This window comes from Oncorhynchus nerka, linkage group LG15 (genome assembly GCF_034236695.1).
Source record: "Oncorhynchus nerka isolate Pitt River linkage group LG15, Oner_Uvic_2.0, whole genome shotgun sequence".
Lineage (NCBI taxonomy): Eukaryota > Metazoa > Chordata > Actinopteri > Salmoniformes > Salmonidae > Oncorhynchus > Oncorhynchus nerka.
The window spans coordinates 24,970,688-24,983,494 of NC_088410.1; the positions used below are offsets into that span (position 1 = coordinate 24,970,688).

The 12,807-nt window shown below is 48.8% G+C and overlaps 2 protein-coding genes across 2 annotated transcripts in view; both read left to right on the plus strand.

The window, feature by feature from the left end:
- Positions 1-799, plus strand: part of crebbpa (CREB binding protein a) — a 70,414-nt gene extending 69,615 nt beyond the window's left edge. The window contains 1 exon segment of the mRNA XM_065001338.1: positions 1-799. This exon segment is cut by the window's left edge and continues 2,924 nt beyond it. The gene's annotated coding sequence lies outside the window, so the exon portion shown is untranslated.
- A 91-nt stretch (positions 800-890) lies between these two features.
- Positions 891-12,711, plus strand: slx4 (SLX4 structure-specific endonuclease subunit homolog (S. cerevisiae)). Its single transcript, XM_065001339.1, has 13 exons — positions 891-2,386; positions 2,501-2,723; positions 3,054-3,272; positions 3,599-3,867; positions 4,079-4,377; positions 4,522-4,786; positions 6,463-6,638; positions 6,887-7,033; positions 7,167-7,336; positions 7,550-10,500; positions 11,360-11,462; positions 11,729-12,058; positions 12,184-12,711. Exons 1-13 carry the CDS (start codon positions 1,864-1,866, stop codon positions 12,545-12,547), a joined length of 6,039 nt encoding a protein of 2,012 aa, XP_064857411.1. The 5' UTR covers positions 891-1,863; the 3' UTR covers positions 12,548-12,711.
- The last annotated feature ends 96 nt before the right edge of the window (positions 12,712-12,807 follow it).

Genomic DNA, 12,807 nt, shown 5'->3' on the forward strand with positions numbered 1-12,807 from the left:
TGTGTGTGTGTGTGTGTTCGATGAGAACTATCCATTTTTATTGAAATAGGAAATGGACTATGGCAGTTTAATACACTGGCATTTATGCAGAAACACTTGACACACACATACACGGAATGCCAAACTCTCAAAATACACACAAAACAAGGACAAAATCTCACTAGCCTGGAAACCGGAATCTCTGTCTTGACTTGCGGATGTAGAAAATTGTGGTTCTGTCATTTAAAAAGTTTGTCATAATTTGTTGTGTAAAGTTAAGTATATTAAGAGAACAGACGCTTATCCTGAGCGGGAATGGGGGACAGAAGGACTCCTATCCTGAGGGGGAATGGGGGACAGAAGGACTCCTATCCTGAGGGGGAATGGGGGACAGAAGGACTTCTATCCTGAGGGGGAATGGGGGACAGAAGGACTCCTATCCTGAGGGGGAATGGGGGACAGAGGACTCCTATCCTGAGGGGGAATGGGGGACAGACTGACTCCTATCCTGAGGGGGAATGGGTGTTCATTGCTTGACTGCTTGTTTGTTTTGAAAAGAGAGAAATAAATAGTCCAGCTGTCTATCAACCCTCCATCCTCATTCCCCTCTCTCAAAAACACAAACTTGAATAAAACTTTGGGTGGGTTACGTTCTCCTAGCTCCATATTGTAAATCATGCAAGTCGTTATTAAGCAAAAATACTATAAATATAAGGAAGAGCGAATGAAATCACTGTATAAACTGGTTAAAGACTCATTTCTTACTTATATACCATATTGTTAAATAAACTGTGTGCAACAGTTAACACTTGGAGTTATACTTCTGTGTCATAGTGGTTTGTGGGATTGTTTGCCCTGCAATTTTGATAGCATACTTGAAATAGGATGAGGTTTTGAGCGTGTTTTAGAAAATGAGGGGAAAAGTGAGTATTCGGGCAGTCTCAGAATGAGAACAGGTAAAGTGAGTATTCGGGCAGTTAGAATGAGAACAGGTAAAGTGAGTATGTGGGCTTCATTCAAAAATCTCTCGAAGCCATGCAAATTTCAGGTTAAACGGGCTCCCGAGTGGCGCAGTGATCTAAGGCACTGCATCTTAGTGCTTGAGGTGTCACTACAGACACCCTGGTTCGAATCCAGGCTGTATCACAACTGGCTGTGATTGGGAGTCCCATAGGGGCGGCGCACAATTGGCCCACCGTCATCCGGGTTAGGCCGTCAATGTAAATAAGAATGTGTTCAAAACTGACTTGCCTAGTTAAATAAAGGTTACTTTAAAAATATATATATACATTACACACAAAGCTGTTGCAAATGACTGTTACCATGATTTCAGGGGAGAAGCTGTGGATTTTAGAATATTTTATTGTTGGATCAAATGCAGCCATCAAGCCCCAAAAAATGTATATGGTCACTTATACTTCAGTTTAAAGCTTATTGCTATTCTTCTACTGGTAATATTTTCTAAATAAATTATTAAGAATTAATTATTTAGTACTTTAAAATAATAAAGGTCTTATAAACGCATGAATCCACCCTATCACATGACCTGGGTAGACGTCAAGCCTGTTGTCACGTGACCGGAAGTATGTGAAGCAGTCGAATGTGAGTATTTTGAATAAAGACACATTTAGCTCGTATTACATGTTTTCACTGTCAGATGCAACTGTTCAATTTTCATGCAGTAATGGCACATTCATTCCTAAATGATGAAGAATATTTATGCTGAAGAGAGGATATTTCACAAATACCACCTCACATTTTTAGCTAGCTAGCAGCATTAACCTCCATGGCTCTTAGTAGCTAACGTTACCCTCTCGGGACTATCACAACAACACATCTAGCTATTTAGTGGCGCAAGAAGCAGACCACTAACAGTCAAACACAATGGACGACTCTGATCAAGACTTCGTGGACCTCTGCTCTAAGTTGCTCAAACGAGTCCGCAGAAAAGCAGGCGTAACCGAGAAGAGAAGTGTTGCAGAGCCCTCGTCCCAGGACACTGTGAAAGACATACCCACCAAAAGGGTGACGAGTAGGAGGAAGAAGAAAGATGTTGGCCCAAGTTCAAAGGGAGCTTTGGGTAACAACTCTGAACACGTTTCCTCCATCTCTACCACTTGTGATGAACCAAACCGACTTCCCTCCAATACAGACAAATCTAAACAAGCAGTGGTCAATGGAGGTATTGAACTTGGTGTTGGAGAGAATGGGTCATCAGTGGCTGTGGATGTTGCTGGGGCTCAACCTGAGGATAGGGGAATGGGGGTGAAGGAGAAAGTGCTACACAGGATGCAGCAGTTCAAGAGAGTCAATCCACAGAAGCTAGTGCGTGGTGAGAGGAATCAGCCTGCAGCAACAGGGAGTGAAAGTGACAGTGCTGCTCCGCATCCACTGCCAGATAATGAAGGTGAGATCCATAACTGTGTCTTTACTCTAGATTCTATGGTGTGTATTTTCATTTGTGTGTACTCTCAATGGCATGCTAATTACCTTTCTCTCCACCTCTGCCCTTCCTGTTCAGTTCCATCCACCTCCGCCTCTTCTCCCCTACCACTGGACCCCCAGGTGGATGACTCGGATGAGGCCCTGGCCCTGCGTCTACAGGAGGAGCTGGACAGGGAGGCCCAGGCTGTGGCCCAGGGTAGTGTAGTGGACCTGGAGCAGGGAGGCCTGTTCTTCTGTCAGCTCTGCCAGAAAGACCTGTCTGCCATGAGCCCCGCAGGACGCACCCAACACATCAACAGGTAGGGACGACTGGAGCTGGACACAGACACTTGCTCTCTCACCCATCTAACTCCAGAATCTGTCTGTTACTAGAACAGTCAATGACTCCAAAGACTCATATAATTCCAGATTCTGTATGTTAATGGAACAGTCAATGACTCCAAGGAAGATACTGCCTCGTTTCCTTTCCTGATCTTGAGGAACTGGATAGGTGAAATCAAGTCATCTTGTGGCTTCTGATGTTTAGCCTTCAACAATCCAGTGTTTTCAGATCAGTGCAGATGATGGAAAGGAGACAAGGAAAATAAACCAGTTTACTTTATTGGGACACCCCATGTCCCCTTATCCAGGTGTCTAGACGAGAGTGAGGACAGTGCTGCCCCTGCCCCTCCTCCCGCTCCCAGCGTCCCAGAATGCCCCATCTGTGGTAAACGATTCAAGTCCCAGATTAGTCGCTCGGCCCACCTGAAGCGTTGCTCCTCCACGATGGGCGTGGCTCCTGCCATGCTGCTGCAGGCTGTACAGAGACAAGTTGCAGAGGGCCTGACTGACAGCACCGCCAACCAACCGTGAGTCACCCTGGTCTGATTGGTCCCGCCCCTTTGAACCATCAACCAACCCAAACAACTTGACTGCTATTACTGTACATTAAATTGATAGCTTTGATGTTAGAAGCATTGAGTCGTGTTCAGGAGGGTGCAACATACTGAACATTGCTGATAGAAGTGTACTTGATAGAGCTAACGTTGTGCCCTACTGAACTGCCCCTGTATGATGTTTTTGGGGCCGTTCTGTCCCACCTAGAGAAAGAATGTAGGAGAAACACTGCGTTCAAATGCTGGAGGACAATAAACTATTCTATTTCTCCCGTGAATAACCCTCTCCTCTCCCCCAGTCCGCAGGCCGGAGGTTCCAAGCGTAAAGGCTCCACAGACCCCATCCTCCCGGGCAGGAAGAAGCCCAGAAAGAAGCCCCGTGGCCTGGATGAAGACACCATGGTGGCCATGGCCCTGTCCCACTCCCTACTGGAGCAGGAGAAAGAGATGGAGCGGGAGATGCAGAGAGAGTTACAGAGGGAGAGAGAAGGTGGTCAGCAGCTCCCAGCTGTCCTCCCTCACATTTCTCTGTCCCCATTGAAGTGGAGAGCTGAACCAAGGAAGACGAGTAAGTCACTATCTTGACTGAACCTACGTATGCTATGATTATAAGGATTAATTTGCTGTGACGAAAAACAATTTCCCTTTATTATGTAAAACAGGAGCAAACTATACTAAATGCATTGATATGAAACTATACATGTATAAACATTTTGATGATGTTTATATTATATGATTCATATCATAGCGGAGTCCTTTTGTCTTGACCCCTCCCCCAGGTAAGGGGCGTGGCAAGAGGAAAAAGGGTGCACCCCCTCGCCCCCCTCCCCTCCTCCTGGTCCAGGACTCGGAGACAGCCCTGAGGCGACTACAGGAGCGCGTGGCTGGCCTCCTCCTCTGTACCCGCGCCCCCTCACCTCCCACCCCCACACGCTGCCCCAGCTCCCTGCCCTCCTGCAGAAGGGGTGCTGGCCCCCTCTGGCAGAAGAGTGCGCTGCGGGACGGAGGGCCGAAGGTCATCTCTGAGTTCTACACCCCAGAGCTCAGAGAATTTATACAGCCTTGGGTGTCTGTAAAGGTGAGAGCCCGTGTGCGTGTGTTACTCATACTTTCACATCTTTGCTTCTAATACTCTGATTTGTGTTTAAAGTATGAGTGTATCTTGATTCGTAGTCTTTTCATTCACACTTTCATTTATTTCACGCAATTTGTCTTCTTCTAGATGGATATGGTGTTTCCCACCAAGGCCATGCCTGGATCCTCCACCAACCTTTCCTCAACAGAAAGCATCTCTATGACCAAGCAATCTATCCTTTCCTCCCAACAACCCGTCTCCTCCACCCAGGCAGCCCCCTCTTCGCTCCCTTCCACCCCAGGGACAGGGCACCTTCCGGTGGGCAGCCAGACTCTGTGTGACCTGATGGAGCTGGCTGATGAGGGAATGACCCTCACACAGTGGGGCTATTCTACCCCAGGACCTACCAGAGGTGAGAGCTACTCCTGGGAGAGCTGTTATATACAGGGAAACACACAGTGGGGCTATTCTACCCCAGGACCTACCAGAGGTGAGAGCTACTCCTGGGAGAGCTGTTATATACAGGGAAACACACAGTGGGGCTATTCTACCCCAGGACCTACCAGAGGTGAGAGCTACTCCTGGGAGAGCTGTTATATACAGGAAACACACAGTGGGGCTATTCTACCCCAGGACCTACCAGAGGTGAGAGCTACTCCTGGGAGAGCTGTTATATACAGGGAAACACACAGTGGGGCTATTCTACCCCAGGACCTACCAGAGGTGAGAGCTACTCCTGGGAGAGCTGTTATATACAGGGAAACACACAGTGGGGCTATTCTACCCCAGGACCTACCAGAGGTGAGAGCTACTCCTGGGAGAGCTGTTATATACAGGGAAACACACAGGGGGAAGAATGTGCACAAAACACAAAGACATTGACATGTAAAAGTGTAGGACTAATACAAGCATATCATAGTCTTCAGTCCATTACCATGTGAATGCTATAGGTAGAAAAGTGTATCCGTGGATCTAGTCGAGGTAGCGAGCCTTGTATCACCACTCAGAATACTATAAGTTACATGTCCAAGATGACTCTTATTGAGTTATTCAGAGGCTCTGAGAGACAGCTAATATCTTGCGATCAATGTCCTGGCATTTAATGATTGATTTAACCTCAGCTCAGAGCTGCACAGTTAGAGGCCAAGCATATCTGCTGTGTGTAGTATGAATAACATTTACCATTAGACCATACATCTAATAACACGAGGAATGTTACTCAGAAATATGACAGCTGCCGTTCTTATCCATCTAAAAGTAATCTCATTTATTACACTTGTGCAATTAGAATACAATGCTACATACCAGAAGTCTTCAGTGTCAAAAGATACAAAATATGTAAAAGTCTAAATGTTTAAAAGACCCACTATGGTGTAACAGAACGCTACACCAGGAGATTGGTTTCCATGACTCCGTGAACAAGGTTTTCACCCATCGTTTATTCTCCCCTGAGCTCCAGGTCTCAGAATCTCTCCTCGTCTAATTAACGTCACAGAGTTCGGCTAAAACAAAATTCATTACAATAACTCGAACTCCAGAACCTCCTTTATCTGAATGAGAAGAGCTCACATCTGGTCGCTCCCTCTTTGAACAGAGAAGAATAACACAGTAACAATGAATCCATAGCACTTACAGTACAATGAAACATATCAACATTCACAACTCTTTATGAACCCTTGAATCAATCCAAACACGACAATGTAATTCACAGAGTAACATTCATTTCATCGATTCAAGTTATCTGTCTTCACACCCCCGACGGTGTCCGTGCTCCCAGGGTTCTATGGGAACGTCCCGCCACGGATAAGGTGTGTTTGACTTCTGCGTTATCTGTCATATGGTCAGCCATCCAGACAATGCCATAAATCGTGATGGAGTCCTCAGTCTGGGCCTCGGTGCCTGCGAGTCGCTAGACGCATCTTCATCGCTGGTCACGTTCTCACTCCCTGTTTTTCCACTCCAGACACAGGATGTATACACACGCTCACAGACATGCAGATTAACACACACGCAACATCTATAACTAGCATCCCTGAAAGTCAAACCTACTGTACCTCTGACGGTGTTAATCTTCCCTCGGTCCCTCAGACAAAGAGAACACTGCAACAGACTTCCACCTGAGTGGCTTTGTTCCTGAGAGCACAGACGAACCCCCTGACCTGTGTCTCAGTGGCTTCATCCCAGAGAGCAGTAGAAACACTGAAAGCCATCGGATGAGATCTCTTCCTCAAGGCAGAAATACCAACAGGAGCAGCCAGAAATCAGTAAGGGACCTTTTTTAGAAGTCTTCCACTCTATTGTTTACGTTTTAATAACTAGACTTTGATTAGCTGAGTGCAGTGTGTTAGAGTAGGGTTGGAGCAAAACTCTACACACACACCCAGTAGCTCTCCAGAAAGAGGGTTGGCCACACCTGGGCTAATATAATCACCATCTCATCATAACTGTGTTGGACTCTTGTTGCCTGATCATTGCTCTGTGCTGGTAGCCATTGTCAGTCTCTGACCCATAGGTGGCGCTGTCCAAGCTGGCCTCAGACCTCACCAGTATGGTGAACAACCCCCAGTTCAGTGATGTCCAGCTACAGGTGGACAGTGGGGAGGTGTACTTCACCCATTCATTCATGCTGTATGCTCGCTGCCCCCTGCTGGCGCAGATGGTGAGTGCACGTGTGGATTTTGCCTCGTTGTATTTGCTTGTATGGTTCTCCTTTGAAACCATTCATATTTACAGTTGAATTTCATTTGTTTTCTATCGCTCGTTCTCTCATTCCATCCCTCTCTCTCCCCCAGGTCCATGACAGTGGATTCGGGGTGCAGGAGGACAGCATGCCCTCAGCCCAGAGGGTGTTGTTGGGTGAGGTACCAGGCCAGGCGGTATATACCCTGCTCCAGTACCTCTACACAGCCCACTGCCCCCTCACACACACCCTGCTGCCACACGTTCAGGAGCTGGCAGCCAGGTAAAGTCTGACTCAACACCTCCTCCTGGATGGCTAGACTGGTGTTTAAGTGATATGACTTAATCTTAGTAACAGAAAGTATTACAAAATTCTCAGGTAAAGGGTGAGTTAGAATGAACCAAAAAACATATTGTTCTTTATCCCCCTTCCCCTCTTGCTTTCTGTCTCTCTTTCTATAAAACTCCTTATTTCTCTCTGTTTTCTCCTCATCAGGTTCAACCTGGAGGAGCTGCAGCAGCTGTGCCAGCTCTACCCAGCTCAGACAGACCTCCACAGAGGTGTAGAGGGACAGGGGGATCAGTGGGGAGACTACCCAGCCCAGGAGCACCAATCTGGGGGAGAGGAGGAGCACCAAGACCAGGTCTTCATGGAGCTCCTCCGCTCCATGTGGAATGAAGAGGTTGAGGAAGATGAGGACAGAGGAGAGGAAGGAGGGATTGCGATGGAGGAGGAGGGGCGAGGGGATGGCGTGACGATAGAAGATGGAGAGGCGAACGAAGAAAGGGTGAACGAAGAAGAGATGGAGGAGATATATGAGTTTGCTGCCACTCAGAGAAAGAGGGATGAAGGAAAAGAGAGCGAAAAGGAAGAATCAGAGGAGGAGGAGGGAGGAGTGACATTTTTCACAGAGACAGAAGAAGAGCAGGAGGCTCCAATCCAAGCTCACTCATTGGCTGAACACTCAGATAAGGGTGAATTAACATGCATGATGTCCCCTCAAACAAAACCTCCCAGTTTAGAGGCAGACATGGCTATTGGTGACATCGACACAGACCGGGGGAATCCAAATAGGATAAAAGCTGATCTCAACAAATCAGAATGTAGAGATCTAGAACGTTCTAGAACAGCCACCGTGGAGTCAGACAGAACAAAACAATTTGAATCAAACGTCACAAGCTCAAGAAGCGTTGGAGAGGTATCAACGACAAAAAGCCTCCACTCCAGTCCGATTTACGATCAAGAACTAAACGCTAGTCTAGACCGTAGCTACAGCCGCCTCTTCTCTGACTCTTGGGGGGTCTATGAGACGCAGGAGGAGCCCCACACCTCCCCACCAACACAACCATCCTGCCACTCCCAACCCCACAGGGCTATCCAGAAACCCTCCCGCTCCCAGCCCCCCAGGACCATGGTAGTGGAGGGTGCGAGACAGCCAGAACTCACCTCCCCACCCCCACCGTCCTCCTGCTCCCAGCCCACAAGGGTGAGGGTCGATGGGGGTACGAGACAGACAGCGATCCCTACCCTCCAGTACTCAGCCATTGAAATCATTGACCTCTCCATCAGTCCTCCTCTGGTCCCTGGTGTATCCGCCCTACCTGTTCCTGGTTTGTCCCCAGGGGAAGTGACTGACACCGGGGCACGAGTTAGGACGAAGGGAGTGGTGGGAAGAGGGAAGGTTCCTGTGTGTAAGGAGATACTCCAAGAGAAGGTACCGTCTAATCCAGAGGACTTAAAGAGAGAGAGTTATGGTCCGTATAGTATTTCTGTACCCGTCTCTCCTCCTCACAGTACCAAAGAAGAACCTGAGCTTATAGTTCTGTCTGACTCTAGTGAAGAGATGGAGGTAGGGGATCTAGGATCTACCAGCCCCTCTCCACCACCCCCTACTCGTCTCTCCCAGAACCACCAAGGCTACACCCGAATCACAACTCAATCCAACACAGAACCCAAGAAACCCACCCCGATAACCCAATCAGACACAGAACCTAAGAAATCCAGCTCGAAGGAGAAAGAGACTATTGGTGGTTTTGTGAGGGATCCTTCTGTCTCACCTTCAGATCAAGGCTTAGATCCAGATCCTCCAGGTTCTAACCCAGGTTCTGCTGGTTCTACTAGTCTCATGGACTGTTCTGCAGAGATGTCTTGGCTCATCCCGGCCACTCCGCCCCTGCCGTCCAGGAGGACGAGCTCTACCCAGACCTTTAGTAGCATGCGTCGCACTCAGCTCTTTCCTAAGGCCAACTCTTCTTCCTCCTCTTCTGCAGCGTCAGTTTTCTCCTCTCCCACCCTCCCTTTCAGGCCTAGCCGCCAGACCTCACACCCACCCAGGGTTTCTACACATTCTGCCCAGACAGTGTCCTCTATTTCTAGGCAGAAATCAGACAGCAGAGGGCTTCGGCACTCCAGCTTGGGTCTCGACCATGACGACCTCTCTTACCAGAAATACAACAGTGGTTCTGGATCCCCCTCCAAGTCCCAACCAAAACGCTCCTGCCTACCCCGCCTGACCCCCTCTCTCTCCGTCATCCCCCCACCAGACCCCTCCACCAAGGGTACTCCTCTCCACAACGTCCCCCAGCCATACAGCTCCACTTCCCTTTATTCAGATCTACCCAAGCCCTCTGCTCCGTCTCTGGCCTCCCCTCTTCTGAGAGACGGGGAGGGGGACAACGGAACCAGGCAGAGAGGGAGGGGGCTGGGGATCTCTGGGAGCCCATGGAAGAGAGGGGGAGAGGGGTCTCTGGGCCTATCCCTCTCTGACCCTTCCGACCCATCCTCGTCCCCACATAAGGAGTCCCTTACCCAACCGAGAGAGAACAGCGGCTCCCCCGGACAACGCCGACCATCCAGTGAGTCTAAATACTTCCACAGCCCAGGAGATGGCGAGACGGGGGGAGAGAAAGAGAGGGGGGTGAGAGAGGAATCGGATGAGATTATGAAAATGGAGGAACTGGAAAGGAGTGTAGTGAAAGAGGAAGAGCAGGAGGAAGAGCAGGGAGAAGACATGGAGAGGTCCAGTAACAGCTTTCAACAGAGCTTCCTCGGGATGGACGAGCCACCCATGGCTTTCGATGACTCCTGGGGCCTAAACGCAGGAGGAGGGGACACGGACGGAGAACGATCCCAGGCACTGTGCTTCAGTCTGAGGCTAGAGAGCAGCGGCGGTGGGACTAGTCCTCCAAGACAGGGCCGGAGAGATGGAGAGATTGCAGGAACATCCTCTACTTTTACCCCCTCTCCTCTTCCTAAAGCCTACACCACCCCCTCTCCACCTCCACCCAACACCACTACACCCCAGGCCAACCCAGAGATCAACGCTAGCCTCCTGGACGCTGAGATCTGGGACGACTGGGGGCAGGAAGAGGATGAGGCTCTTCCTCTCTCTCAGAGGGTGAATCCTGTAGCTCTGGCTCAGAGAGTGGCCCAGCTCAAGACTCCAGGTAATACACTTTCCGCAGTTATACCCCCTTGTATAGAGGTTGTTTAATCTAGCTAGCTCAGGTTCAAAGCCAGCTTCAGCAGTTATACCCCCTTGTATAGAGGTTGTTTAATCTAGCTAGCTCGGGTTCAAAGCCAGCTTCAGCAGTTATACCCCCTTGTATAGAGGTTGTTTAATCTAGCTAGCTCGGGTTCAAAGCCAGCTTCAGCAGTTATACCCCCTTGTATAGAGGTTGTTTAATCTAGCTAGCTCGGGTTCAAAGCCAGCTTCAGCAGTTATACCCCCTTGTATAGAGGTTGTTTAATCTAGCTAGCTCGGGTTCAAAGCCAGCTTCAGCAGTTATACCCCCTTGTATAGAGGTTATGTTTAATCTAGCTAGCTCGGGTTCAAAGCCAGCTTCAGCAGTTATACCCCCTTGTATAGAGGTTATGTTTAATCTAGCTAGCTCGGGTTCAAAGCCAGCTTCAGCAGTTATACCCCCTTGTATAGAGGTTGTTTAATCTATCTAGCTCGGGTTCAAAGCCAGCTTCAGCAGTTATACCCCCTTGTATAGAGGTTGTTTAATCTATCTAGCTCGGGTTCAAAGCCAGCTTCAGCAGTTATACCCCCTTGTATAGAGGTTGTTTAATCTATCTAGCTCGGGTTCAAAGCCAGCTTCAGCAGTTATACCCCCTTGTATAGAGGTTGTTTAATCTATCTAGCTCGGGTTCAAAGCCAGCTTCATTGCTTCCTACTGTTGAAATATTGAACAGTCTTCCATTCGTGTTATTCTGATCCAGAAATGCAATAAACATGTGAAACACATTCACTGTTTTGTCACATCATCTTATTTCTCTACCCTTTGACCCCTCTCTCCACAGTGGCCCCCCGTAGGAAAGGCCAGCAGGGCCCCCTGGTCCCCATCACACCCATGCCCAGCTACTCTGACATGGACACACCTGACCTCAAGAACAAGCTCAACAGGTCTGACTCCCCCAACACATCACCTCAGAACCTTTTAGATTAGTTTTTCTATCAGTTATTTAATTCATGTGGTCATTTCACTCCCCCATCACTACCACCATCTTAAGAGACCTAGCCTTTAGTTCCCAGTCCTTCTTCCTCCATTGATTGTTCTTTGATGATATTTGAGATTACAGGAGCACAGTGTATGGCAGTTGTCAGTGTAGTCTGTCTATACCTCCCCCCATCTCTTTCTGTTGCCATCGTGCTCTGTGTCATCCCTCTAGATTCGGTGTGCGTCCCTTACCCAAGCGCCAGATGATCCTGAAGCTCAAGGAGATCCACCAGTACACCCACCAGGTCGTCAGCTCAGAGTCCGAGGACGAGGCACCTTCCCTGGGTCGCCCCAGAGCCGTTGGGCCCCCACCCACCACCATGGAGCCCACCAGAAAGCCAGTGTCCTGTGCCCAGACTGGGGGGTTTAAAGAGCCTGGTGGAAAAGCAGCACCTACCGTCTCCCTGGTGAAACTGCCTGGTGAGGAGGAGGACATGGAGCCTCTCTCTGCCTCTCAGGGAACCAATACGTCCTCCACAGCACCCAGTGAAGACTCTGAGAGGTTAGCACTGGGACTGTGTGTTTAACAGCTGTTGTTCATGTATGTGTCTGTCTAGAATACTTTGACTTCTAAATTCAAAGTCAAATGTAGTAACATTGACACTCCTCCATTCATCCATTCTCCAGGTCTAATCCAGAGCAGTGCCTCTCTGACGACTCGGATAACGACAACATTACTGCCTTGCAGTCTGCCTCCAAGCTCCAGGACAAGCTCGTCGCTGTCCGTCATTTCATCCAGTCAGACCCTGTCCTCTACGGGCAGATCCTCCACTACCAGCCCCTGGTCCTGTCAGACCTCCAGGCCAGACTCAAGGCCGCAGGTATCCAGCTGGGGGCCGCCAAGCTACTAGACTACCTGGATTCCCAGTGCATTACGTTTACCACAGCCAAGCCTGGACTGAGGGGAGGAAGAAAGAGAAGAGGGAAGGGGGCGACCAGGGCTGGAGGGAGGGGAAGGAGAGGGAGAGGGGCAGCTAAAACGACAGATTGAAGTTACCTTTGAGGGGATACAGTGGAGGCAAAAGTGGATTTTGAAAGGATTTGCGGGAAATAATTGAGTCTAAACTAAATCAGTGGCAATTAAGGCTGTAACGTGTTCTGGTTGAACAGTTTCCTGTTCATATTGGTCTTCTATAATTAAGTCATGTTTATGTTCTCGTCCTAGTGTTCTATCTTTACAGCATGCTATACTAGTCTGGACTAAGTTTTCACGTTATTTTCACTGGGTTATTGTCCACAAGACAATAGTTC